Raw genomic sequence first — 25,651 nt, forward strand, 5'->3', positions numbered from 1 at the left:
TAACAAAAATGATCATAAACACCGAGTCAGGTCCCATCCCTTCTCTGCCCACAGCTCTCCTCCCCACCTCCTTGGGGGTAAAAACCCAAGTCTACCCCACCACCCACAAGACTCCGCACAACTCCTGCCCTGCCCCCTCCCTGTCCCCCCCTCCTCCCTCTCTCTCCCCCTCTCACTCTGCTCCACACAGGTCTCCTCACTGCTCCTCCAGGACACCAGGCACTGTCCTGCCCCAGGGCCTTTGCACAGGCATGAGCACTGCTGCCTTACTCTTATTTTCGTACCCATTTCACAGAGGAGAAAACTGAGGTTTAGAGAGGCTCACTTGCTGACCCATCCATTTGTAGGCAAGGTGGGGCCTCAGCCCCAGGGCCTTCACTACTGCGCCCTTCCCCCAGATTCCAGGACTTACCTCAGGCTCTTTCTCTCCCCTCAGTTCTAGTCAAACTGCTGCCCCACAGCCAAGCCTCTGCCACACGCTCTTTCCATGTGTCATTCTGCTCATTCTCACTGAGCTTGGCCTTCCAGTAGCCCCAAGCCTCTCAGGGAAAGAGAAGCCAAGGCTCCTTGTGGTTTATATCCAGATGGAAAGGACTTGGCGCTCCAAGAAGGTTGGAGATATCCCACAGGAGTAGAGTCAGGGAAGGCTTCCTGGAGGAGGTGGCCCTGGGGCTGGGCTTGAGGATGGATGAGATGTAGCCAAGAGAAAGATGGGAGTGTGGGAAGGTGTTCCAGGCACAGCCTGAACAAAAGCCCTGAGGTGGGGAGATGTGCACAGCTCTTTGGGACCACAGCAGTGTCTGAGTCGTCCCAAGGATGAAACCGGAAGTTCTCAAATGCCAGGGTGAGGAGTGAGGATAGTTGGTCTGAGAGCAACAGGGATGTTCTTGAGCAGTGGAAGGGAGGTGAATCTAGCTGGTGCAAAGTGGCTGAGACTCCCATAGTCACCCCTGGGCTAGATCCCAGGGAAGTCAGGGGCCACCCTGACCTTACCACATCAGACTGTGGTTTCCCAACACCCTGAGTGGCCTCAGGGGTCCTCAGGGCTAGCCAAGAATGCGGTCAGAGGACAGGAGGGCCCCCACGAGACTGGCCTGTGGCCCTTGCCCTGCCTCTGTCTCCCCCATCCTGACCGGTTCAGCCAGAGAAGCCACAGGGAGATGGGCATAGGAGCTCCTGCTCCCTCTGATCCCTCCTCTTGATCCTGCTCCTTGCAGTTTCCCAAACATTCATTTATACTGAAGTGTGAATGACTTCCATTCCAGGAAGCGACATCTGAATGCTTCACCCAGGAGGGTGGGGCACTCACAGTGGAACTCCAGACAGGAGGTCAAGCTCATCAGGGTGGCATCATTCAAGTCTTGTGCCAGATGGTCGCACACCTCCCAAGCCCCCAGTACCCCGCCACTGAGACCCACCTCGGCTGGAACAGAGGGCACTGGCCTCTGGACAACACCAAGCAGACAACACTGGCCTCTGGACAACACCAATATTCTTTATTCTGGAGAGTAAATGCCAAATGGCTAAGCAAGTGGGGGTGGCAGGTCCAGCTGAGGACCCCTCGGTCTGAGATGGAAAAGCTGGGGGAGGAAAGGGACACTCACTCACTTTTCAAAGCTCCAGACAGAAGCATGTGCCTCTATGCTTCTATCACATGGGCAAAACATGTGATCCTCTGGGGAGTTTTGATCAGCTTCTTAGGGTAGGGCAATGGGAACCATAGCCAGTGAAACCACCTTGGGGCTAGTCAGCCTGAATTATGTTCAAGTCCTCATATGGGAAAGACTGGGGGAAATCTGACATCAGTGACCTCAGTCTAGGATTCAGAGTTCGGTCCCCAACTCCACGCCAAGAGCCAAGACCAAGGCTTCGGCTAGTAGTGCTGACACATGGCCGCTAGGGAGCAGCAGGGATCTCGGGGTGCAGGACGGCCTCCAGCTGCCTACACAGTCAAAAGTCCAGCTCAGGCATCAGAGTGTGCTTGGGGCGGCTGGGGGACTCAGGCTCTTCCTCGGGAATGTTCCCCGAGAGGACCGTTCCCTCCCCATGCTGGGCCTGCCAGGCTCTCTGCTGGGCCGGCCAGTCCAGGTGCGCCCAGCGTGGGTCAGGCCCCCCGACGACCTCGTCCACCAGGGCCTCCAGGTCAGGCGGGGGTTCAGGCCGCTCCACGAGGATGGGTGCAAAGGGCCCCACCAGCCAGGGCAGGGGCACGGCCTGCACCACCAGCTCCAGCAACTCGTCCACGCACGCGTGGGCCCGGGCCATGCTGCCCCGGCCCTCGGCCAACACGGCGGCTGGCACGTCTCCGAAGCGGCGGGCGTCGGCAAAGGCGGCCTGCAGGGCATCCACGCTGCGCCGCACCTCGGCCACCTTCTCCTGGGCACTGGGGGGCAGGCCCCGCACGCTGGTCTCCAACGCATCCACGGTACTCTGCAGCTCCCGCATCAGACTGCGGGACAGCACCAGGGTCTCCAGCTCCGCCTGCGAGGGGCGTGGGTGGGGATGGGTGGGAGCGGAGGGGCGGGGCCTCGGTGTCACGGATGGACCTCTGCCGGGACCCCCATCTGCCTCAGTGTCCCCGCAGACGCTCCAACCATCTGCCAGCTGACCTCAGCACTTGGTTGGAGCCTGGCAGTCCTGGACCCACCCAGAGCCCACTCCCTTCCCTCCCCTCCTCCTCCCATCCCCCACGCCATCCTACCTGGCTGTGACGCCTCCGGCCGTTCTCTAGGGGGCGCTGGCTCCAGTCCTCCCACAGCTCGTGCACCTTCCCGGGGCGGGCGGGGGTGATGGGGGTCACCCCGCACTGCATGCGGTGGATCTGTGCGAACCAGGACCACAATAGTCAGAGCTGGAGGGGCTGGAGAGTTGGGGGAACCAGGGCCCCAGTCTGGATCTAGCCTCAAACAGCATTGGATGCAAACCTTCATGGCCTACTGATCCAGCTTGGCTGACCCATCTATTCTCTTCCCTGACCTTAGCCAAAACCTGTGACCTGAGGTGCCTCTGAAGCTCAGACTCGCTGCCGGACCTCTGTGCAGGCTGGTGTCTCAGATACACTCTCCCCGCCACCCATCTCCCTGCCAGCTTCACTCCAGTTCATCGTAAATGTTGCCTCCTCCAAGAAGCCTTCCCGCCCCCCCAAAACCTGGTTGGACCCCTCCTCTGGGTCTCACAGCATCCAGCATGCTCTCCTGTCGTGACCTTTGTCCCCCTCCTGGACCATGAATGTCCTGGTTGGGGGAGGGGTGCACTGTGCCTTTAGTTCACAGGACAGGGCAGGTATGAGATGATTAATAGAGATAAACTGTGGTCCATCCATACAACAGAACACAGTCTAGCCTCCATATTCGTGGGTCCTTCATCTGTGGATTGAACCATGATTCGGGGTTGCCTGAACCCACAGATGCAGATCTGGGGGATACACAGGGCAAACCGTACTAAGCCAGTTTTTAGAAGTGATTTGAGCATCTGTGGATTTTGGTATCCGTGGGGGGTAGTCCTGGAACAAATCTCTCACAGATTCCTAGGGATGAATGTATTATGTCACCTTAAAGAGGAAGTGCTGACAGGCTAAAACAGGGCTGAAACTTGAGGACATTTAGTCAGTTCAATCACTCAGTCGTGTCCGACTCTTTGCAACCCCATGGACTGCAGCATGCCAGCCTCCCCTGTCCATCACCAACTCCTGAAGCTTGCTCAAACTCATGTCCATCAAGTCGGTGATGCCATCCAACCATCTCATCTTCTGTCATCCCCTTCTCCTTTCGTCTTCAATCTTTCCCAACATCAGGGCCTTTTCCAATGAGTCAGTTCTTCGCATCAGGTGGCCAAAGAATTGGAGCTTCAGCTTCCACATCAGATTTTCCAATGAATATTCAGGACTGATTTCCTTTAGGATAAACTGGTTTGATCTCCTTGCTGTCCAAGGAACTCTCCAAGAGTCTTCTCCCAACACCACAGTTCAAAAGCATCAATTCTTCGGTGCTCAGAATTCTTTATGGCCCAGCTCTCATATACATACATGACTATTGGAAAAACCATAGCTTTGACTATATGGACCTTTGTTGGCAAAGTAATGTCTCTGCTTTTTAATATGCTGTCTAGGTTGGTCATAGCTTTTCTTCCATGGAGCAAGCATATTTTAATTTCATGGCTGCAGTCACCATCTGCCATGATTTTGGAGCCCAAGAAAATAAAGTCTGTCACTGTTTCCATTGTTTCCCCATCTATTTGCCATGAAGTGATGGGACTGGCTGCCATGATCTTGGTTTTTTGAATGCTGAATTTTAAGCCAGCTTTTTCACTCATTTCACTTTCATCAAGATGCTCTGTAGTTCCTCTTCGCTTTCTGCCATAAGGGTGGTGTCATTTGCATATCTGAGGTTATTGATATTACTCCCAGCAATCTTGATTCCAGCTTGTGCTTCCTCCAGCCGGCATTTCACATGATGTACTCTGCAATTAGGGGCTTCCCTAATAGCTCAGTTGGTAAAGAGTCCACCTGCAATGCAGGAGACCCCAGTTTGATTCCTGGGTTGGGAAGATCCACTGGAGAAGAGATAGGCTACCCACTCTAGTATTCTTGGGCTTCCCCGATGGCTCATCTGGTAAAGAATCTGCCTGCAAAATGGGAGACCTGTGTTTAATCCCTGGGTTGGGAAGATCCTCTGGAGAAGGGAACAGCTACCCACTCCAGTATTCTGGCCTGGAGAATTCCACAGACTGTATAGTCCATGGGGTCACAAAGAGTTGGACACGACTGAGTGACTTTCATTTTCACTTTACTCTGCATGTAAGTTAAGTAAGCAGGGTGACAATATACAGCCTTGACATACTCCTTTCCCAATTTTGAATGAGTCCATTGTTCCATGTCCGGTACTAACTGTTGCTTCTTGACCTGCATACAGATTTCTCAGGGAGGCAGGTAAGGTGGTCTGGTATTCCCATCTCTTGAAGAATTTTCCACAGTTTGTTGTGATCCACACAGTCAAAGGCTTTAGCGTAGTCAATAAAGCAGATGTTTTCCTGGAATCCTCTTGCTTTTTCTATGATCCAACAGATGTTGGCAATTTGATCTCTGGTTCCTCTGACTTTTCTAAATCCAGCTTGACCATCTGGAAGCTCTCCGTTCACGTACTGTTGAAGCCTATCTTGAAGAATTTTCAGCATTCCTTTCAGCATGTGAGATGAGTGCAATTGTGCAGTAGTTTGAACATTTTTTGGCATTGCCTTTCTTTGGGATTGGAATGAAAACTGACCTTTTCCAGTCCTGTGGCCACTGCTGAGTTTTCCAAATTTGCTGGCATGTTGAGTGCAGCACTTTCATAGCATCATCTTTTAGGATGTGAAATAGCTCAGCTGGAATTCCATCACCTCCACTAGCTTTGTTTGTAGTGATGCTTCCTAAGACCCACTTGACATCACATTCCAGGATTTCTGGTTCTGGGTAAGTGATCACACCATGGTGGTTATCTGCGTCATGAAGATCTTTTTGTATAGTTCTTTTGTGTATTCTTGCCACCTCTTCTGAATATCTTCTGATTATGTTAGGTTCATACCATTTCTTTCCTTTATTGTGCCCATCTTTGCATGAAAATTTCCCCTGGTGTCTCTAATTTTCTTGAAGATATCTCTAGTCTTTCCCAGTCTATTGTTGAGGACATTATACGCAAGGAAACTGGCTGACTCCGGTGCTCACAGGTGCCCTCTGGTGGCTACTTCAGGACTGACAGACTGTGGGATCCAGGATGGGAAACCGGGACCAGGTAAGTCATCACCGGGGCTGCACGCAGGTGGAGGAAGAGGAGGATGTGCGCGGGTTTAGGGTAGACTTTGAAGGCAGAGTTAACAGTACTGGCTGATGTGTCGGATGTGGGAGAGGAGGTGGAGAAGAGGGGAGTTGAGGGTGGTTCCCAGGTTTCGGCTTGAGCCCTTGTTAGGAGAGGGTGGCCATCAACTGAGATGAGGAGAAGGACGCAGGAGGAGCAGGTTGGGGGCATCTGAACCTATCAAGCCAGAGAACATGCTCCTCTGGAGAGGGAAGGACGCACAATGAGGGGAGAAGCTGGGTTATGAACTCGAACCTAAAGTCTTGGGAAGATTGGGGTTGGTGATGAGAGAGCCTGAGGCAGCTTCATCACTTTTTCCATCTACCCTGAAAAGTAAAAATGAAAGTCACTGAGTCGTATCTGACTCTTCACATTGCCGAGGACTGTAGCCCACCAGGCTCCTCCGTACTCTGTCCATGGAATTCTCCAGGCAAGAAAACTAGAGTGGGTAGTCATTCCCTTCACCAGGGGAATCTTCCCAACCCAGGGATCGAACTAAAATCGCTTACCTATCCTGCATTGGCAGGTGGGTTCTTCATCACCACCGGCACCTGGGAAGCCCTCCGCCTACCTTCAGTTCAGTTCAGTTCAGTTCAGTCGCTCAGTCGTGTCCGACTCTCCGCGACCCCATGAATCACAGCACGCCAGGCCTCCCTGTCCATCACCAACTCCCGGAGTTCACTCAAACTCATGTCCATTGAGTCGGTGATGCCATCCACCCATCTCATTCTCTGTCGTCCCCTTCTCCTCCCGCCCCCAACCTTTCCCAGCATCAGAGTCTTTTCCAGTCAGTCAACTCTTCGCATGAGGTGGCCAAAGTATTGCAGTTTCAGCTTTAGCATCAGTCCTTCCAATGAACACCCAGGATTGATCTCCTTTAGAATGGACTGGTTGGATCTCCTTGCAGTCCAAGGGACTCTCAAGAGTCTTCTCCAACACCACAGTTCAAAAGCATCAATTCTTTGGCGATCAGCTTTCTTCACAGTCCAACTCTCACATCCATACATGACCACGGGAAAAACCAGAGCCTTGACTAGACGGACTTTTGTTGGCAAAGTAATGTCTCTGCTTTTTAATATACTATCAAGGTTGGTCATAACTTTCCTTCCAAGGAGTAAGCGTCTTTTAATTTCATGGATGCTATAACCACCTGTAAATTCCAGCTCCTACTTCCCCTCTTCCACAAAGCCCCTCCAAACCTCTCCAGGTTGAGCCTTGAGCCCCACCGAGTGCCTCCAGCCCTGGGTCCCTCCTCTGCCCAGCCCTTCACAAACACGCTTCCGCCTCCACCTTCAGCCTAGCACAAGACCAGGTACTCGGCGGGCACTCAGTCCACGCGTGCTGGCCTGCATCACAGGGTGGGGAAGGCGAGCAGAGAGCTCTCACCAGCTCCAGGGTCTCCTGCAGCTGGGCCAGCGTGTCCTGGGCATGGTGTTTCTTCTGCCTCAGTTTCCCCAGAGAGTGCTCATACGCCAGGTGGCGGAGGCGCGTGGACAGGGAACCCAGGCGCACGAAGTAACCCTGATGTTTTCGCTGCTCTTCCACCGAGCCCACTTCCGGGCCCTCAGCCTCCGCAGCCAGCGCAGCTGGAGGACAGAAGAGGGAGGAGAGTCAGGGTGGCCACGCCCTCTGCTCCTGGGGGCCGGGACACGGGGGTGGGGGTGGGGACTCCCAAATTTATAGTTCCCTTCTACAATATCAACTCATTCGACCATCCCCAAACCCTACAATGTAGACACGATTATTAGTTCTATTTACAGACGAGGAAAACCAAGGTACAGAGAGATGAAGGTCCACAGGGTACAAGAGGCTGACCTGGGATTCGAACCGAGGCAACCAGAACTAGTCTACTCGAATACTAGGTCTCTTTACCTCGGTTTTCCTCATCTGTAAATGGAGCTAATAACAGTAAAGAATTGATTATGTGTGCGTGGCACACAATAGGTGCTTCAAAAATGCCTCACAGGGACTTCCTTGGTGGTTCAGTGGTTAAGATCCATTGCAGGGGGGTTCAATCCCTAGTGGGGGAACTAGGATCCCATATGCTGCGCCCCATGGCAAAAAAATAAAGTAAATTTTAAAAATAACGCCTCACAGCCTTTCTGCCAAGGAGGGAGCATGCCCCATGTACCTCTAGTGCTATGAAGCAGGCCTGAGAAGTCAGATTGTGTTCAGGGCCAGAAGACAAGACGTAGAACCTTGGAGAATTGGGGGGTTTAAGGAAACCATGTAAAGGGGAGGACGCTATCCAACCCAAGTTTTTGTGTATTTTTTTCCCCCAAGGCATACCAGAAATCAGATTTTGTAGGGCAAAAATCCGAATTTTTTTTTATCATAGCACACAGCATGTGGGATCTCATCTCCCTACTGCTGCTGCTGCTGCTGCTGCTAAGTCGCTTCAGTCGTGTCCGACTCTGTGCAACCTCATAGATGGCAGCCGACCAGGCTCCGCTGTCCCTGGGATTCTCCAGGCAAGAACACTGGAGTGGGTTGCCATTTCCTTCTCCAATGTGTGAAAGTGAAAAGTGAAAGTGAAGTCGCTCAGTCGTGTCCGACTAGTAGCGACCCCATGGACTGCAGCCCACCAGGCTCCTCTGTCCATGCGATTTTCTAGGCAAGAGTACTGGACTGGCTTGCCATTGCCTTCTCCATCATCTCCCTGACCAGTGATCAAATCTGAGCCCCCTTCATTGGAAGGCAGAGTCTTAACCACTGGCCCACTGGGGAAATCCCCAAAATATGATTTTAATTTTTATGTATATTTATTTATTTGGCTGCCTTGGGTCTTAGTTGCATCATGCGGGGTCAGTTTCCCTGAGGCATGTGGGATCTTAGTCCCTGACCAGGGATCAAACCTGTGTCCCCTGCATTGCAAGGCAGATTCTTAACCACTGGACCACCAGGGGTGGTCCCCAGAAATCTGATTTTTAAATGAATGTGATGAATTAAACCATTTTAAAGGCACTGCACAGGCCAATACTGCAATATGGAGCGCCATGGTCTGGAGGGCCACCAGTTTGAGACTGCGGCCCTCCAGTCTGTAAGTCCAGTATACTCTTGAGGGTCTGGGCAGTCAGATTTCTACTAGGATGTGGGCTGGGAGCCATGGAAGTGGACTGGAACCCTGTGTTCCCTGCCAATTTGCTGTGTGGCCTTGGGTGAGCCTGAGACCTCTCTGAGCTGACCTCTAGAGGTGGGCCCTGGGCAGGAGGATTCAGGGGTGAATGGGGATGCTTCCGGCCTTACCGAGCTCCTCCTCAGTCATGGGCAGGAAGTGGTCCACCAGCTCCTCTGACTTTTCCAGCACAACATCCATGGCATGGCTCACGGATCGCTTCAGCTCCACACTCCAGCGGCGGCCCTGTCGAGCCAGGCCCACCATGCCTGTCACGCCGCTGGCCACCACACCCTTGGCCGAGGTCACCACCTGGCAGGAGGGGCCGAGTTCCAGGTGCTGTCAGCCTTGGTCTCCCTTCCCTTGCCCCCAGCTCTGGTGGGCTGTGACGCAAGGACCCCTGGCCCTTGACTGCCTCTGGGCCACTATTTACCTCTCTTTAAGATTTTTCTTTTTTTTTTTTTTTATGTGGACCATTTTTAATGTCTTTATTGAATGTGTTATAGTATGGCTTCTGTTTATGGTTTGGTTTTATGGTCAGGAGGCATGTGGGATCTCAGTTCCCCAACACGGGATCGAACCCACACCCCCTGCATTGGAAGGAGAAGTCTTAACCACTGGGCCACCAGGGAAGTCCCACCCCTTTTATAAAATGGGGGAAAATCAGGTCTGTCCCTCATGGGGTTGTTGAAGGGAGGCTTAGCACCAGCTGGCACATATTAAGTGCTCAGTAAACACGGGTGTCTAACTCACATCTAATTTTCATCTGGCTGGTGTTGTCTCAAATTGACTGAAGACTGACTGGATCCTGGCCCAGGTACTGAGGTTGGGTCTGGGAGGAGGCTGCATTTCTCACTCCCATCTCCACCGCCCCCACATAGGTTCCCACATGATCTGGCAGTGCTGGGGGGTTACCGTCTCTGAAGGTTGTCGGAGAATGGGCAGTTTCTCTTCCAGCTTGTCCAGGCCCCTGCAGGCAAGATCATTCACTGTGGCCACTGGAGACAGAGAGGCAGGGAGTGAGAATCGGGAAGATGTCAAGGGAACTAGGGACACACAGAGAGTCATGGAGTGAGGGGATGCTGGAGGGAGAGACAGAGAAAAAGAGAGAGACACACACGAGGGAAAGAAATAGGGAGGGGGGCACCTGGCTGGTCCCCTGCAAGGGGCTGGGGACCCTGAGGCTGTGGGTGGGCCACCGGGCGGGACCCCGCCTCTCTGCCCTTCCCACCTCTGCCCTGCCATCAGTGCTGCCAGCACCAAAGTGACTCCTCACCCAGGTCCAACTCAGACACCTCGGCAAGCAGGTTCAAGATCACACAAGCCCTCTGAGAAGAAGGGAGGGGGAGGCCCCGGGCTGGGCCCCTCAGGTGATCCCCTTCCTCAGACCAGGGGTCTCTCTGCCCCCCACCACACCCCTGGGTTGGACCCCTGGGCTGGTTACAGGCTCAGGATGGGTGGGGGCAGGGACGGAGGGGCAGACAGGGGAGGGAGATAGGACAGGCAGAGGGACCCAAGGCACATGCGGCTAGTCAAAGGGAGGAGGACAGTGAGACAGACACATGGGGCAGACACAGAAACAGCTCAGGGCAGGTGGCCAGGTGATCAAACTCCTGAGGGACAAATAAGCGGGGAACAGGGAAAGGTGGGAAACAAACAGGGGAAGACGGCGCAGGCAGAAGGACCCAGAGGGGGTGACGCAGGCAGGTGGGGACAGACAGGCAGGCAGACCAAAGGCACAGAATTTAGGCATAACGTGCAGCAGGACTTCCCTGGGGAAGCCCAGTGGTTAAGACTCTATCCCGCCATTGCAGGGGGCGCAAGTTTGATCCCTAGTCAGGGAACTAAGACCTCACATGATGAGGGGCACGGCCAAAAAGAAAAGAGGACTGTGGAGGCACGTTCAACTCAGGGGCTTCCTTGTAGTGGAGCGTGAGAGGGCAGGGCAGTGGGAAAATCACAGGACCCAGGGCACTAGCCCGGGGAACTCACGCTGGGGCTGCAGGTGGCTGAGCAGTGGCTGGGCATGGTCCAGGGCTCGGGTGGTCAGGTCACACACGCAGTGCTCAGCCAGGCGGCAGGCGGAGCCCAGCAGCGGGTGTCTGTCCTTGGCGGCGCTGTAAGCCTCGGAGACCGCGGTGCACGTGGTCCTGATCAGGGGAAGGGCAGCCACGCGCTGCACCGCGCTCTGCAGGAAGGGGTGGTGTCAGAGGGGGTCCCAGGTGGAGATGGGGGGCTCAGCCACCAGCTGGAGAGCCTGCTCACCCTCTCTGGGCCAGGATGAGGGGGAGAGGAAGTGCACTGAGCACAGCTGCCTGCAGGCAATGGAGACCCTCATGCAGGTGTTTAGGGCTCTAGTTCTCAACAGCAGACACACAGCAGGACTAGTTCTGAAGGAACTGGTCTGCTCCAGAAGCCTGGCAGGCTACGTCCATGGTCACAAAAGATTGGACACAACTGAACACACATGCGCATGCGCACACACACACACACACAAAGGGCATAGCCTCTGGACCATCTGAGTTCAGTTCTAGTTCTGACGCTTCCGAGCAGTATGAACTTGGGCAACTATGTGAACTGCTCTGTGCCTCAGTCTCCTTATCTGTGAAATGGGCTTCTAGGGCTGTCAAGGAGTCATTGTATATGAAGCGCTTGGACCAGTGAATGATGCAGACCGTATGTTGTGGTTGATGCTGTTATTCTTGTTGTTATTGTTTTGTTGAGAGTGCCATGATGGTGGACACAGAAACAGAGAGATATAGGCAGAGAGAGGGAGAGGGTTGAGCAGAGGCCAGGTAAGCTGGCTGGGAGTGTCTGGAAAGACTCTCCTCCCTGGGCCTCACTTTACCCCTCTGGGAAATGGGTAGAATGGGCCTCCCCCGGCCATGGTCCAAAATGTCCTTAGAGTAAGGTGCTCAAAGCAAGGGGGTTGACCCAGTCTGAAACTGTCCCCTGAGGGGCTGTCCCCCTACCCTCTCCCAAGCTGAGCTCCGTGGCAGACACAGCCTCTCACCTGCTGATCCTGCTCCCACAGGCTGGGTCTGGGGGCCTGAGCTGCCTCCTCTTCTGACATGCCTGCTGCAAACAGGGTCACCCTGGGGGGCAGGACAGAGTGACAGGCCCTTGCATGCCAGCCCTCCCAGCTCCCACCCAGGCCCTGGGTTCTGTCCGGCTGGGCTTGGTGACCCAGGGAAGTCTCGTCTCCTCTTGGGGTCTCAATTTCCTCATCTGCAAGATGAGAAAATGATGATACCTACCTCACAGCATCCTGGGCAGGGACAATACATGCACGGGGCACTGCACACAGTAGGTGCGTACTTCCCAGGTGACTCAGATGGTAGAGAATTTGCCCACAATTCGGGAGACCTGCTGGGTCAGCAAGATCCCCTGGAGAAGGGAATGGCTACCCACTCCAGCATTCTTGCCTGGAGAATTCCATGGACAGAGGAGCCTGGCGGGCTATAGTCCATGGGGTTGCAAAGAGTCGGACATGACTGAGCGACTAACACTTTCACTTCAGAAAACCTCTGGCAGGATGGGGGCATGTTAGTGATTCAAAGCATGGGCTCTCGGGGGAGAGACACCTAAGATCGAGTCCTTCCTGCCATTACCTGCTGTGTGATTTTGGGCAAATGCCTTCACCTGTGTGGGCTGCTTTCTCCTCTGCAAAGTGAGGGAGATCCCTGTTACCCCCAACCCAGGGATGGAATCGTGCAAGCAGCCCCCAGCAGGGATGCAGGTGGAGTGGGAGCTGCAGAATACCAGTAAACTCACAGTCCAGTCTGACATACAGGGAAACTGAGGCACACAACAGGTCCATGCTGGGCCCAAGGTCACTCAGTTAAGTAGACTCAGAGAGAGTTCGACCTCAGACTCCCCGCCTGCAATTCTTCCCCTGTCCCCACCCCTGCGCCCTCAGAGCCCCAGTCCTCGCCCAACAGGGTCCTGAGCGTTTGCCAACTGGGACAAGGGTCTCAGCCACCTGCTGCGGCCTATCACACCCCACCTCTTACCAAGCCGCTGGACTCTAGCCCGTGCACCCACTCACTCGGCCGCCGGGGACCTACTGGGCGGTCCTGGATGCCGCCCGCGCGGCACTCACCTAAGCGCGTTCAGCTTCAGCCCCCAGGTTCAGCCACAGACCCTAGACTCGTACTCCAGTCTCCGCCCCCAGTCTGTCCCGCCCGCCTTATAGCGACTTGGGGGCGGGGCCGCGGGGACTGACCAATGGAGAGAGGCCATGCGGGGGCGAGCCCGGGGCGGGGCTCCAGGCCCCCAGCTCTATCCAAGGGCTCCCAGAGCGCCCCGCAGTTGTCATAGCAACTTGGGGACGCTGGCTACACGGGAATTGAACTACTTTCCTTGGCCCTCACTGCTGTTGCTCCAGAGACAGTGGAGGGCCATCACAGCCCCCCAACCTCTTCACCCAGTGACCTTGGGCAAGTCCTCAAGGTCCTTCTTTTTGCTTTTAAAAATCTGCCACTTAACTAAGCCAGGAGAGAGGTCGGCTCATTCCTTTTGATCCCCATTTTACAGATAAGCAAAGTGAGGATCTTGGAGAAGGAAATGCAACCCACTCCAGTGTTCTTGCCTGGAGAATCCCAGGGACGGGGGAGCCTGGTGGGCTGCCGTCTAAGGGGTCGCACAGAGTCGGACACGACTGAAGTGACTTAGCAGCAGCAGCAAAGTGAGGATCAAAATGCTTAAATCAGGAAATTCCCTAGCAGTCCAGTGGTTAGGACGCCACACTCTCACTGCAGAGTGCCAGAGTTCAATCCCTGGTAAGGGAGCTAACATCCCAAAGCTGCGTGGTGCTGCCAAAAAAAAATTTTTTTTAAACCACTTGCCTCTGCTCACCTAGCGATTGAGGGATCTGATTCAAACCCAACTCTGCCAGACTCCAGAACCCTGGCGTTCATTGCCACAGTTGGAATGACCATCCACACCTGGAATGACCACCCACGTGGGCATGACCCTCCTTCCAAGTAGATGCAAAAGAAGAGCATGCCCCAAACATCCCAGGGACCCCCCAGTTTGACCTCGAGCCCCACCATACACAACACTGTGTTGGCAGGTGGCCCTGAGGTTCCAGAGCTGTGAAAACACAGTCCCCTGGGCCCCTGCCCATTTGTTCAGCTCCATTCGGCCTTCCCATGCTTGCCCTGGGCAGCTGCCCCTCCCCGGTTATCACAGGTCAGCGTGAAAAATTGTTTGGAGCCCTGAAGCAATCAGGTTTAATATAAACCTTCCCCAGGACACAAGCTCTGGCAGGAATCCACTGGTAAAATGACACCCTGGGCAATGGTCAAGGTTTTATTTCCAGTTAAGTCCAGGGATGGGGAGGGGAGGAGGAGATCAAATCCTAGTGGCTATCCATTTGGGATTTCATGGCATACCTCTCCTTTCCTCCTTCTGCATCCTGGAGAGACTAGGAATTTTACTTGAGAGATGCAAGGAGCACAGTGAAATCATCCACTTCTGTTCAACAATTATTTATTAATGATGCAAAGAGCCAACTCTTTGGAAAAGACCCTGATACTAGGAAAGATTGAGGGCAAGAAAAGAAGGAGGAAGCAGAGGATGATCTGGTTATTAGATAGCATCACTGACTCAATAGACTTGAATTTGAGCAAACTCCAGGAGATTGTGGAGGACAGAGAAGCCTGGTGTGCTACAGCTCAAGGGTCACAAAGAGTCAGACAGGGCTTAACAACAACAATACAGTCTGATTCCAAGCTGAGTGATGCTGGGTAAAAGGAAATCAAGTCCCAGGTCCTGCACTCAGAAAACCACACACAAAGGTGGGGAGACAGAGCCAGACTGAGACAACTTCAGTGTGGGGCTAGGGCAGGCTGGAGGAGCCAGAGACCAAGAGGTCTGAGAGACAGGGGGAAAGAAATTTCTGGAAGAGGATACAGTGTGAGCAAAGGCAATAAGGAAGGAAGGTTCAAGGTGTATTTCCAGAAGCCTAGACAAAACAGATTCCAGAAACTATGAGAAGCCCAGTCTAACCCTTAGAAGGGGGGATTATTTGCTAAGTGGGGTGCACTGGCCTATGAAGACTTGCCTTCCCACCCCAGCCCCAGTCCCCACCCCAGGCTTCAATGGGACTCAGCCACAGCCAGGAGCATCTGGCCCTTCAGGGCCTCAGGGCCAGCACAGCGTGTGTGATTCCGGAAGAACATCTTGTCTTCATTGGCCACCAGCCAACGATAGAGGTCGGCCAGGTTTTGGTCACAGATCCAGGGGTTACTAGAGATGTCAAAACCATCCTTCAGGTTCCTGGCAGCCTTCCCCAGGGAAGTCCAGAGGCCTGTGGGCACCGTGGTCAGCAAGTTGTTGGAGAGATCCAGCATGTCCAGTTTCTGCAGACCTCGGAAGGCGCCGGCTGCCACTGAGGCCAGCCTGTTGTCATTCAGGAAGAGGTAGCGCAGTTTTGGCTGGGGTGCCAGAAGGCCCTCTCCGAGCACCTGCAGTCTATTGCCCTCCAGATGCAGCCGTTCCAAGTTCAAGGGGCCCCTCAGAAGGTCAAGGGGCAATGTCTGCAGCTGGTTATTGCTAAGGTCAAGGGTGAGCAGGTCTGTGAAATTATCCAGGAGCCCAGGGGGCAGGGAGTGGAGCTGGTTCTCAGACAGGTCTAGATGTCGTAGGGCTTTCAGGCCGTGTAGCCATGAGGCTTCCAGAAACTTCAGCTGGTTTCCCTTCAGCACCAGGGTGCAGAGGGCAGCCGAGACCCGGAAGAGGCCACAGGGCAGCCAGGTCAGGGAATTGTGGGTCAGGTCAAGCACCTTTAGCTGGGGCACGGGCAGCAGGAACTTGGGGGAGAGGTCCTCCAGTCGGTTGCTGGAAAGGTGGAGTTCCTGGAGTTTAGGGATGCTCTGGAGGAAGTCAGCAGGCAGCTGAGTCAGGTTGAAGAACTCCACGGCCAGAAAGATGGTGTCAGCTGGGAGGCTGTGGGGGATTTGGGCAGGTGGCTGGCAGGAGATGGAGCTGCCATTGACTGAGAAGGACACCAGACAGGCTTCAGAATTTGGGGTGACCCCCTGGGCTGAGACTACAAATAGCAGCAACAGGAAGAAGATTCTAGAAAGATGGGAGTCCCAGCCCACCAGGCTGCAGGCAATGACAGAAAAGAGCTTAATAAGTCAAAATTAAGGTATTAGATAGCCAGCAAGATAAAAATACACCCAGAATCTGCCTGCTTCTTACCGTCATTACTCTCACCAACCCGGACCCTGCCACTTCTTTGATGGAATAATGGAGTCACTTCCTCTCTTAGCTTCCATCCTCACTCCCACCACCCTACAGAGCTGCCAGAAGTAACTCCTGTTCCAAGAAGAATTATAATTCTACGAAAGCCTGAGTTTCTTAGTCTGACCCTTAAATACTACCCTTTCCTATTGCCAGTCCAACCTCAATGTGCTATTAATCATTTGCAGTTTAACTTGTTAATTTCTTCTGCTCTCACTTGTTTTCTGGGTCATTTCTTACCTCCCTGGTTCCGTGTTTTGAAGGCAGAGCCCACAAACTTTTATTCATCCTGCAAACTGCCAGCTCCAATGCCCCCTCCTTTCCACAAAGCTTTCTTGACCCTCCCAAGCAGGAAACTGTTTCCTCTTGGGAAACAGTTGGGGCTTCTGCTCCTCATGGTCCCTCCGGCAGTGATGCCCCAAGCCCAGCAGCACTAGACACCACCTGAACACCCTTGGCTGCTACAACCCATGGACCACTTGGGGCTCCTGTGTATGTGTCAGCTACAAATTGGCACCTACCATCTGCCTCTACAAGGATCAAATCATGTGCTGAGGCAGCTGCTGATTTTCAACACCCCCTGAAAGGAGTTCAGGCTGGAGAGCAGAAGTGAGGCACTCTGTGCTTGGGGGTGAGGGGTGAGGTGGCAGTGGGCGGGGGCAACTGGCAGGCCAGGTCTTCAGGTACTTATTTTCAGGAGCTAGTTTTATGAGCCCAGTCCTTGTGTCTCCTTACATCTAGAAAAGCACTAAAATCCTTCATAGTGATGAGTGCTCCTGTGACTAGCAGAAAGCTTCTACCAAAAAAATAAATTAATTAATTAAAAAAATATATACATATATAGGCTTGATCGCATGTACTCCCCCTTCACAAAATCACATCTATCCTGGCCTCCCCCCACCCTGCCTCTTTGGAGCAGTCTCTCAGAGCTATCTGAGGTGCTGTGTCCCAGGTTGCAGTCCTCATTTTGCCCCAAATAAAACTGAACTTGCAACCCTCGCATTATGCATTTTCTATGTCGACACACGGGAGTGAGTCTGTCCATTGGAGCAGCCTGAGTGTCAGGCTGCTCCAGCCTGCAGGCCAGTGTCTGGACCCGGAACCTCAGTGGGTCAGACAGACTGTCCGCATAGCTCCGCAGTATTGGTGTCAGTTCTGCCCAGGACGGGTCGGGTGGGGACCTACCGCTGTCTTCGCTCTGGGTTCCAAGAGGACATGGTGGCCTCTCTCTCTTCCATCCAGGCTCCCTTGGTCTGGCAAGGTGGCCTTATACCTGCCTAAGCTAGGGGCAGGGGCGGCACCCAGAGGGAAGTCTCCACCCACAGCCTGTTCCTGATAGGGGCTGACCTGAGCCAGGCAAGGGAAAGGGAGGGGTCAGGATTGCAAAATTGCTCCCTGGCAAGGGGAGGACAGAAAGGGGGCTGCCCACCCCTTTCTTGACCCTGTTTCTACCTAGTTTTTCTTTCCCTGAGTCCTGCTTTTGGAGAGTGGGTACCCAAGGGTCTCTGAGGCTGAGTTCCCACATCTCCTAACCTAGGAATCAAAGGTCAGGTTTGCAAGATGCCAGTCTGTCCTGGGGGATGGGAACATCTCTTTGAGCAAGAGGTACTATTTACAATAAATTTGAGCAACCTGGAAGCTCAGTGGAGAGAACAACAACAACAAAAAAAAAACACTCGTCTTAAATTCATGACATATTCTTTTATTTTTTTAAATAAAATCATTTAAAAAAACAGAATTCAAAAGCAAGTGATGCCAAAAGTCCCCACAGTCTTTGAACGATGGCCTGTGCTGTGTGCTAAGTTGCTTCAGTCATGTCTGACTCTTTGCGACCCCATGGACTGTAGCTCACCAGGCTCCTCTGTCCGTGGGATTTCTCAGGCAATAATACTGGAGTTGAAGGAGGAAAAGAACAGGCCAAACTGACTCCATCTTGAAAAAGAAGGCAACTCCATCTTACATTCACAGTGAACTTTGGACTATGTGCCTGGTAGCCATGGAGATCACATACCTACAGCCGAAACAGGCCTCCCAGGCTGACACCAGATTCCATACCAAGATTTCCCTTGGCCAGAAAGAATGTAATAATCCCCTATGTAGCCAATCACCTTTGTAATCTTTATGGCACCCATTGGTGTAGGTTACAATGAATAACCAGCTGACCCTTCTGATTATGAATCATGGCGGTAACCTGATTGTATCTCCCTTTAACATTTTCCTGGTGGCTCAGACGGTAAAGCATCTATCTACAATGCAGGAGACCCGGGTTCAATCCCTGGGTCAGGAAGATCTCCTGAAGAAGGAAATGGCAACCCACGCCAGTATTCTTGCCTGGAAAATCCCATGGACAGAGGAGCCTGAAGCAACTTCACTTTCACTTAACATTTTCCAGGCAAGGTTTAAGGAATTTGGGAACGTGGGCTTGAGCACGCACACTTAAGGTACATAAGGTTTTCACAAAAGTCGGTCAGGGTCTCTGGCTAAAGAAACCCTTCCTAGGACCCACCGGTGTAGTAAACTGCATTCCACAATCCACACTGTCCCTCTGAGTGAGTTTGTTTCCCAGAGCGTTTGACCATAACATTTGGTGCGTTGGTGGTATAGTGGTGAGCATAGCTGCCCTCCAAGCAGCTGACCTGGGGAACTCCTCACTTTGAGGAGACAAGTCCCATTTGGAGCTACTCTGAGGCTTCACGGCTCGGATCTTCTAGAGGGGAGAAGGTGCCTTGCCCTTCTGGAAAGATTCCGTTCCTCAACGACTGGGTCTTTCGCATTAGTGGATAGTGGACGGCAGCAGGGGAGTTGAGCACTCAGGTAAGGAGGTTCCCACCCAGCAGGGTAGAAGTGGGGGGCCTGATCAAACCCCCTGGGAGGGAATGGGAAACACACTGACCGTGAATGCTACAAAGGAGATGATGTTTGCGTCGTCTTGAGGTAAATTATTAACAGGTGATTGCAAGAGGGATTTTGGGGGAAGAAACTTGATCTTTGTGTGCTCATATTCTGCCCTCCCTGAGGAGGTGTCCCATCTGCTGTGAAATTCTTGAGTCCCTCAGAACTGTCAGGCTAGAAGGAGGGGGATATATCAGTGAGTGCGAATTGACTTTTCCAGAGACAGCCTGGGATGTGGGATATTTAACCCATCTGTGTTTTCATCTGCACCCAATTAAGCCCACCAAGGCAGAATGGACTTTAAAAGTTAACGGAGAAACAGTCCTGGACCACGTGGTGTTCTGGTTTGGCTGCACCGACCGGCAGGTGAAGATCTCCCTCTGGGATCTGGCAGGTAAGGCTCTTCTCACCCCAGTCAGGAAGGAGGCGGAATGGTGATTTAAATGCTTCATTGAGTGGAAATAATAGAAGTATTTAGGGTACCAAGAACTTTGTAGACAGAACAAAAAGGAAAAGTAGAAGAAGGTCTGAGAAGGTAAGCAAGATGTGGGGAAGTGAATCTAAGGCAACTGTATTGGAGTGCATTATTAAAAATTTAAAGAAGGGATTTGGAGGAGACTATGTCGTGCCATAGCTAAATAATATCACCAAGGAAGAGTGTTGAGAGAAAATGAAGCGAAGAGGTTCTAGCGCAAAATTTCAGGGGACTTTGGACATGGAGGGAGAAAGAGGAGACAGAACTTGGACTGTTAGGGATATGGAAGGATAATTGAGGGAGTGCAGGACTGTGAACAGAATGGAGTTGAGGATTAGGAAAGGAGGGATGGGGCAACAGTGGCCACTGGCTTTAGAGATGAGGTCATTATTAAAATTCGAGGAGCCACCTCAGCACATGAGAAGAAAAGTATGTTGGTTTGGGTCCCCAGGAGTAGTCCTTGGGATAAGGATTAAATACAAGTTGTTTATTCAAAGAGTGATTCTAGTTAATATTGGCAGGGGAATGGGCAATTAAGAAAGGGAAGGGAAGGCAGGAATTAAGGGTATATCATATAACAAGCCGGAGAAGGCAATGGCAAGCCACCCCAATACTCTTGCCTAGAAAATCCCATGGATGGAGGAGCCTGGTAGGCTGCAGTCCATGGGGTCGCTAAGGGTCGGACACGACTGAGCGACTTCACTTTCACTTTTCACTTTCACACATTGGAGAAGGAAATGGCAACCCACTCCAGTGTTCTTGCCTGGAGAATCCCAGGGACGGGGGACCCTGGTGGGCTTCTGTCTATGGGGTCACACAGAGTCGGACATGACTGAAGCGACTTAGCAGCAGTAGCAGCAGCATTCTAACAAAGGTCCGTCTAGTCAAGGCTATGGTTTTTGCAGTGGTCATGTATGGATGTGAGAGTTGGACTGTGAAGAAAGCTGATCACCGAAGAATTGATGCTTTTGAACTGTGGTGTTGGAGAAGACTCTTGAGAGTCCCTTGGACTGCAAGGAGATCCAACCAGTACATCTTAAAGGATATCAGTCCTGGGTGTTCATTGGAAAGACTGATGCTAAAGCTGAAACTGCAATACTTTGGCCACCTCATGCGACGAGTTGACTCACTGGAAAAGACTCTGATGCTGGGAGGGATTGGGGGTGGGAGGAGAAGGGGACGACAGAGAATGAGATGGCTGGATGGCATCACTGACTCGATGGACATGAGTTTGAGTGAACTCCGGGAGTTGGTGATGGACAGGGAGGCCTGGCGTCCTGTGATTCATGGGGTCACAAAGAGTCAGACACGACTGAGCGACTAAACTGAACTGATGGGGTGAAGATGACGCCTAACTGCCTTCACATACTCTGTGAGGTCGAATGGTCCCCTGTGGGAGTAGGATGGCCACCAGAGGACACCATGAACTTAAAAATAGTGGAAGCAGTCTATACAGTAGTCACAGGAGTGCCGGGACACCTGTATCAATATCCATATATTGACTCAGGCTAGGGTTACCTCAAGACCCTCCTCTTTGGACGAGGTTCTGTATCCAGAAGGGAAAGGGGAAAATATTAATGGCGCAAAAATTAACTGGTGATAAAAAAGAAATTCTATAGGATTTGGATGGGGATGACCTGCCAGCCCGCTGCCGAGTGCTCCACCGGGACTGGACGCCGCCTTAATGCCCTACCCAGGGCCAGGTGAAGTTCCTGCAGCAGCCGCTGCTCCTCCGCCAGCTTCCCCGGAGATCACAGCGCCGCCCTTCCGGCAGGCTCCGGTCCCCGGTGGTAGGAGCCTCTGGTCAATGTCCCCAGGATTCCTCCTCGGCCGGACCGCCCAGGCTGTACCCGCCCCTCCCGGTGAGTACAGACGTAAAGGGGGAAGGAAATACAGGAAGCCTGTCTAGAGGCTGCGTTCCGCTCAGGAACACGGGGTAAAAACCCCCACTGCAGATGCCCCTCAGAGAGGCACAACATCCCCCGGTTCAGGACGCAGACGGACACTACCACCAGCTTCCTGGAGTCTATTATTACCAACCATTTTCCTCTATGGATATATTGAACTGGCAAAGACACGCTCCACCATACTCAGGGGGGGCCACAAGCCACAATTAGACTAAAGGAGACGATTTTTTTCAAACCCACCGCCCTACATGGGATGACATAATCCAACTACTAGTCTCCCTTTTCAGCACTGAAGAAAGACACAGGATCCTAACTGAGGCTAGCAAATGGCTAGGAGAAATGGCACCTGAGGGTACTGTAAACGCACAGTGGTGGGCAGAACTAGCTGCCCTTGATGAGAGGCCCAACTGGGACTATAACACAGAGGAAGGAAGGGGCCACCTGGAGAGAGATGGGGCAGCTACTTTACAAGGCCTCAAGAGGGGGGCGAAAGCCTATGAATATGGCAAAACCCTCCAAAGTGATTCAAGGGGAAAGCGAATCACCCTGAGTTCTACGAAAGACTGTGCGAAGCCTATAGACTTTATACGCCAATAGATCCAGAGGCCACTGGGTCTCGGATGGTAATAAATGCAGACTTTGTGTGTCAAGCCTATCCCAAAAATCTCAGATGAGGGGACACCAAGGGACTTATGAATTTTTATACATCCCTGAATGTTTAGTACCTTTGTTGGGAAGAGACTTACTGTCTAAACTGGGGGCACAAGTGGCCTTCTCCCCCCACGAAACACCGACTCTTTGAGTGGGCTCAACCACCTGTTCACTCTTCCTCTCGGTAACCCCTCAAGATGAATGGAGGTTGCACCATCTCCCGGAAGGGAAACCAGACAGGCTAAACATTCGAGAGGGAGAGACCTTGCTAAGCTGTTTACATGATTGAAAAGGACAAGGTGGCCTTGGGAGTGTTGACCCAGACCATGGGGACATGGGACAGACCCATGGCTTTTCTCTCGAAACGGCTGGACAACGTTGCTACCGGGTGGCCGGGATGCTGCCGGGCAGTTGCTGTGGTTGCCTTACTGGTCCGGGAGGCAACCAAGTTGACTTTCCTGTGAGGGGACCACCATAAATGGCTGTCAACATCCCGGATTACTCAATACCAGGGACTGTTATGTGAGAAACACCATGTTACTATTGAGCCTTGTCAGGCCCTGAATCCGGCCACTCTCCTCCCTGTGGGAGAAGGTGGGCCCTCACATGATTGCAAGGAAATCCCAGAAGTTTATGCCAGCAGACCTGACTTGAGAGACCAGCCAATCCCGGACCCAGACTGAGTCCTGTACACCAGCGGCACCAGCCTGGTGAAACAAAGACAGTGGCTGTCGTGATACGCAGGAGTCACAGAAGAATCCATCACTGAGGCGAGCGCTCTGCCATCACACTGGTCTGCTCAATGGGCTGAACTATGTGCTCTAATCCGGGACCTCCAGCTGTCAAGCGGTAAGAAGACAGACTCCAGGTCTGCTTTTGCTACTTGACATGTACGTGGGGCTTTGTATAAAGAGAGAGTTCTTCTGACAGCCAATGGGAAGGACATTAAAAACAAAGAAGAAATCTTGACTATTAGATGCTGTATAGGAACCTGAAAAGGTAGCAGTGATGCATTGTCTTCCAAAGGGAAGACACCCCACAAGCACGGGGACACTGACTAGCAGAGAAAGCCACAAAACACGTGGCTGAGAAATTCGGGGCTGCTGGTGGGGGATCTGTCAGAACCTTTGTACTCTCAAAAATGCCTGAATTAACTTTGACTCTCCCACAGTATACCCCAGCCCAAGACCAGCTGGCTGAAGCAGAAAGGGCCACCAAAAATGAAGAAGATTGGTGGGAACTATCGGATGGCAGGTTACTTGTACCCGAGGCATTAGCCCCCGCACTGGTAACTACAGGTTCACCAGGCAGCTCACTTGGGACATGAAAAAATGGAAGAATTAATTCGAAAATATTTCTTAATTCCACAACTTTCCTCCTTATGTAGAACGGAATCCTGGAAGTTTTGCTTGCAAGTTCTGCTTGCTAACAGGTCAATGTTGCCCCTGGACATAAAAACCTCCAGGAATACAGTTAAAAGGCACTCTACTCTTTGAACATTTAGAAGTAGACTTTACTGAGATGAAACCCTGCCAACACTATCGTTATTTACTGGTCATGGTATGTACATTCTCAGGATGGGTGGAGGCCTTCACCACCCGAACTGATAAAGCAAATGAAGTGGCTCGCTGTCTGCTTTGAGAAATAATCCCCAGATTTGAGTTCCCAACCAGTATAGGATCAGACAACAGCTCTGCCTTTGTAGCCGACTTAATTCAACTGGTATGTAAAGCTCTAAATATCAAGTGGATTACATATGGCATATAGGCCCCAGAGTTCCAGAATGGTGGAAGGAACCAATCGAACTCTTAAAGAGACACTTTCAAAATGGATCATAGAGACTGACTGTTCATGGATGGATTTGCTTCCCGCAGCCTTACTCAAATTAAGGGTAACCCCACGTTCCCACAGTTATTCTCCTTATGAAATTATCTACGGGAGGTCCCCTCCTATAGTGAGACAGGTGTCAACAACCTTGCCACAGATAAGGGGAGGTGAGATTTCACAGAGATGGAAAAACTGGGTAAGGTAATAGATCAGGTAACTAAGTTTGTACAAGAAAGAGTGCCATTCCCCCTCGGGGAACAGATTCACGAGTTTGTGCCTGGTGATCAGGTGTGGGTCAAGGACTGGAAACACGACTCCTTGGCCCCACATTGGAAGGGTCCATATACTGTTGTTCTACCCACACCTACGGCAGTTAAAGTTGCAGGTGTCACTCCCTGGATCCTTCACATGAGGGTGAAGAGAGCATACCACACAGACCCGGAGGATGCCGAGTGGACTATGCAAAAGGACCCTGCTGATCCCCGTGAAACCAAGATCATCTTAAAGAAGAGGTGAAGCTCTACAATCAACTGCTGCTACAAGGACTTGCCGGTATCATCTTGAGACTAACCATAATTTCAGCACAAGGAGGGACCTGTGCTATAATTAAAGTTGAATGTTGTGTATAAATTCCTGATTTATCTGGCAGTATATTGGCCACCCTAGATGACATGAAAGGCCAGGTAAAAGCTATGACTGATGATAATCTTCTGTTTTGGACTTCTGTTCTATCATGGGTAAAGGGTGATTGGTGGAAAATTATATTAACCATTGTTATAGTTGTTCTGCTGATCCTGTTATGTGGACCCTGTATTCTCCAATGTGTTGTTAACTTTGTATCACAGAGGCTGACTTCATTTACCCAAATGTATACCAAGAAATCTAAAATGCAGTACATTCTGATGAGTGATATTCACACTGGAAGTTGAGAGCATCAAGAGGGGGTAATGAAGGAGGAAGGAAAGGAACAGGCCAAACTGACTCCATCTTGAAAAAGAAGGCAACTCCATCTTACATTCACAGTGAACTTTGGACTATGTGCCTGGTAGCCATGGAGATCACATACCTACGGCTGAACAGGCCTCCCAGGCTGGTAGACACCAGATCCCATACCAAGATTTCCCTTGGCCAGAAAGAATGTAATAATCCCCTATGTAGCCAATCATCTTTGTAATCTTTATGGCACCCAATGGTGTTCAGTTCAGTTCAGTTCAGTCGCTCAGTCATGTCCGACTCTTCGCGACCCCATGAATCACAGCACACCAGGCCTCCCTGTCTATCACCAACTCCCGGAGTTCACTCAAACTCATGTCCATTGAGTCGGTGATGCCATCCAGCCATCTCATTCTCTGTCGTCCCCTTCTCCTCCTAGCCCCAATCTGGTGTAGGTTACAATGAATAACCAGCTGACCCTTCTGATTATGAATCATGGCTGTAACCTGATTGTATCTCCCTGTAACATTTTCCAGGCTAGGTTTAAGGAATTTGGGGATATGGGCTTGAGCATGTACACTTAAAGTATATAAAGTTTTCACAAAAGTCAGTCAGGGTCCCTGGCTAAAGAGGAAACTCTGCCTGGGACCTGCCGGTGTAATAAACTGCATTCCACAATCCATGTTGTTCTTCTGAGTGAGTTTGCTTCCTGGAGCGTTTGGGTATAACAGAGTGGGTTGCCATGTGCTCCTCCAGGGGATCTTCCCAA

General features: G+C 52.0%; 2 protein-coding genes across 3 annotated transcripts; both read right to left on the reverse strand.

Annotated features, from left to right (window-relative positions):
- Window positions 1–1,480: 1,480 nt before the first annotated feature.
- Window positions 1,481–13,135, reverse strand: PLIN5 (perilipin 5). Of its 2 annotated transcripts, none has more exons than XM_055431215.2 (8): window positions 13,049–13,135; window positions 11,960–12,041; window positions 10,939–11,134; window positions 9,862–9,944; window positions 9,078–9,192; window positions 7,218–7,417; window positions 2,702–2,821; window positions 1,481–2,481 (listed from the first exon to the last, which is right to left on the reverse strand). In XM_055431215.2, the coding sequence occupies exons 2-8, from the start codon at window positions 12,017–12,019 to the stop codon at window positions 1,951–1,953; spliced, it is 1,305 nt and encodes a 434-aa protein (XP_055287190.2). In that variant the 5' UTR covers window positions 12,020–12,041; window positions 13,049–13,135; the 3' UTR covers window positions 1,481–1,950. The 2 variants fall into 2 exon arrangements, with proteins under 2 accessions (XP_055287190.2, XP_055287188.2); XM_055431213.2 differs by having other exon boundaries at window positions 9,078–9,258.
- Window positions 13,136–15,047: 1,912 nt separating this feature from the next.
- On the reverse strand, window positions 15,048–17,435 carry LRG1 (leucine rich alpha-2-glycoprotein 1). The gene is made up of 2 exons (XM_055431483.2): window positions 17,383–17,435; window positions 15,048–16,059 (listed from the first exon to the last, which is right to left on the reverse strand). The coding sequence occupies exons 1-2, from the start codon at window positions 17,433–17,435 to the stop codon at window positions 15,048–15,050; spliced, it is 1,065 nt and encodes a 354-aa protein (XP_055287458.1).
- Window positions 17,436–25,651: the final 8,216 nt, after the last annotated feature.

Source organism: Moschus berezovskii, chromosome 8 (genome assembly GCF_049115385.1).
Source record: "Moschus berezovskii isolate FMDL1 chromosome 8, NW_MosBer_1.0, whole genome shotgun sequence".
Taxonomy (NCBI): Eukaryota; Metazoa; Chordata; class Mammalia; order Artiodactyla; family Moschidae; genus Moschus; species Moschus berezovskii.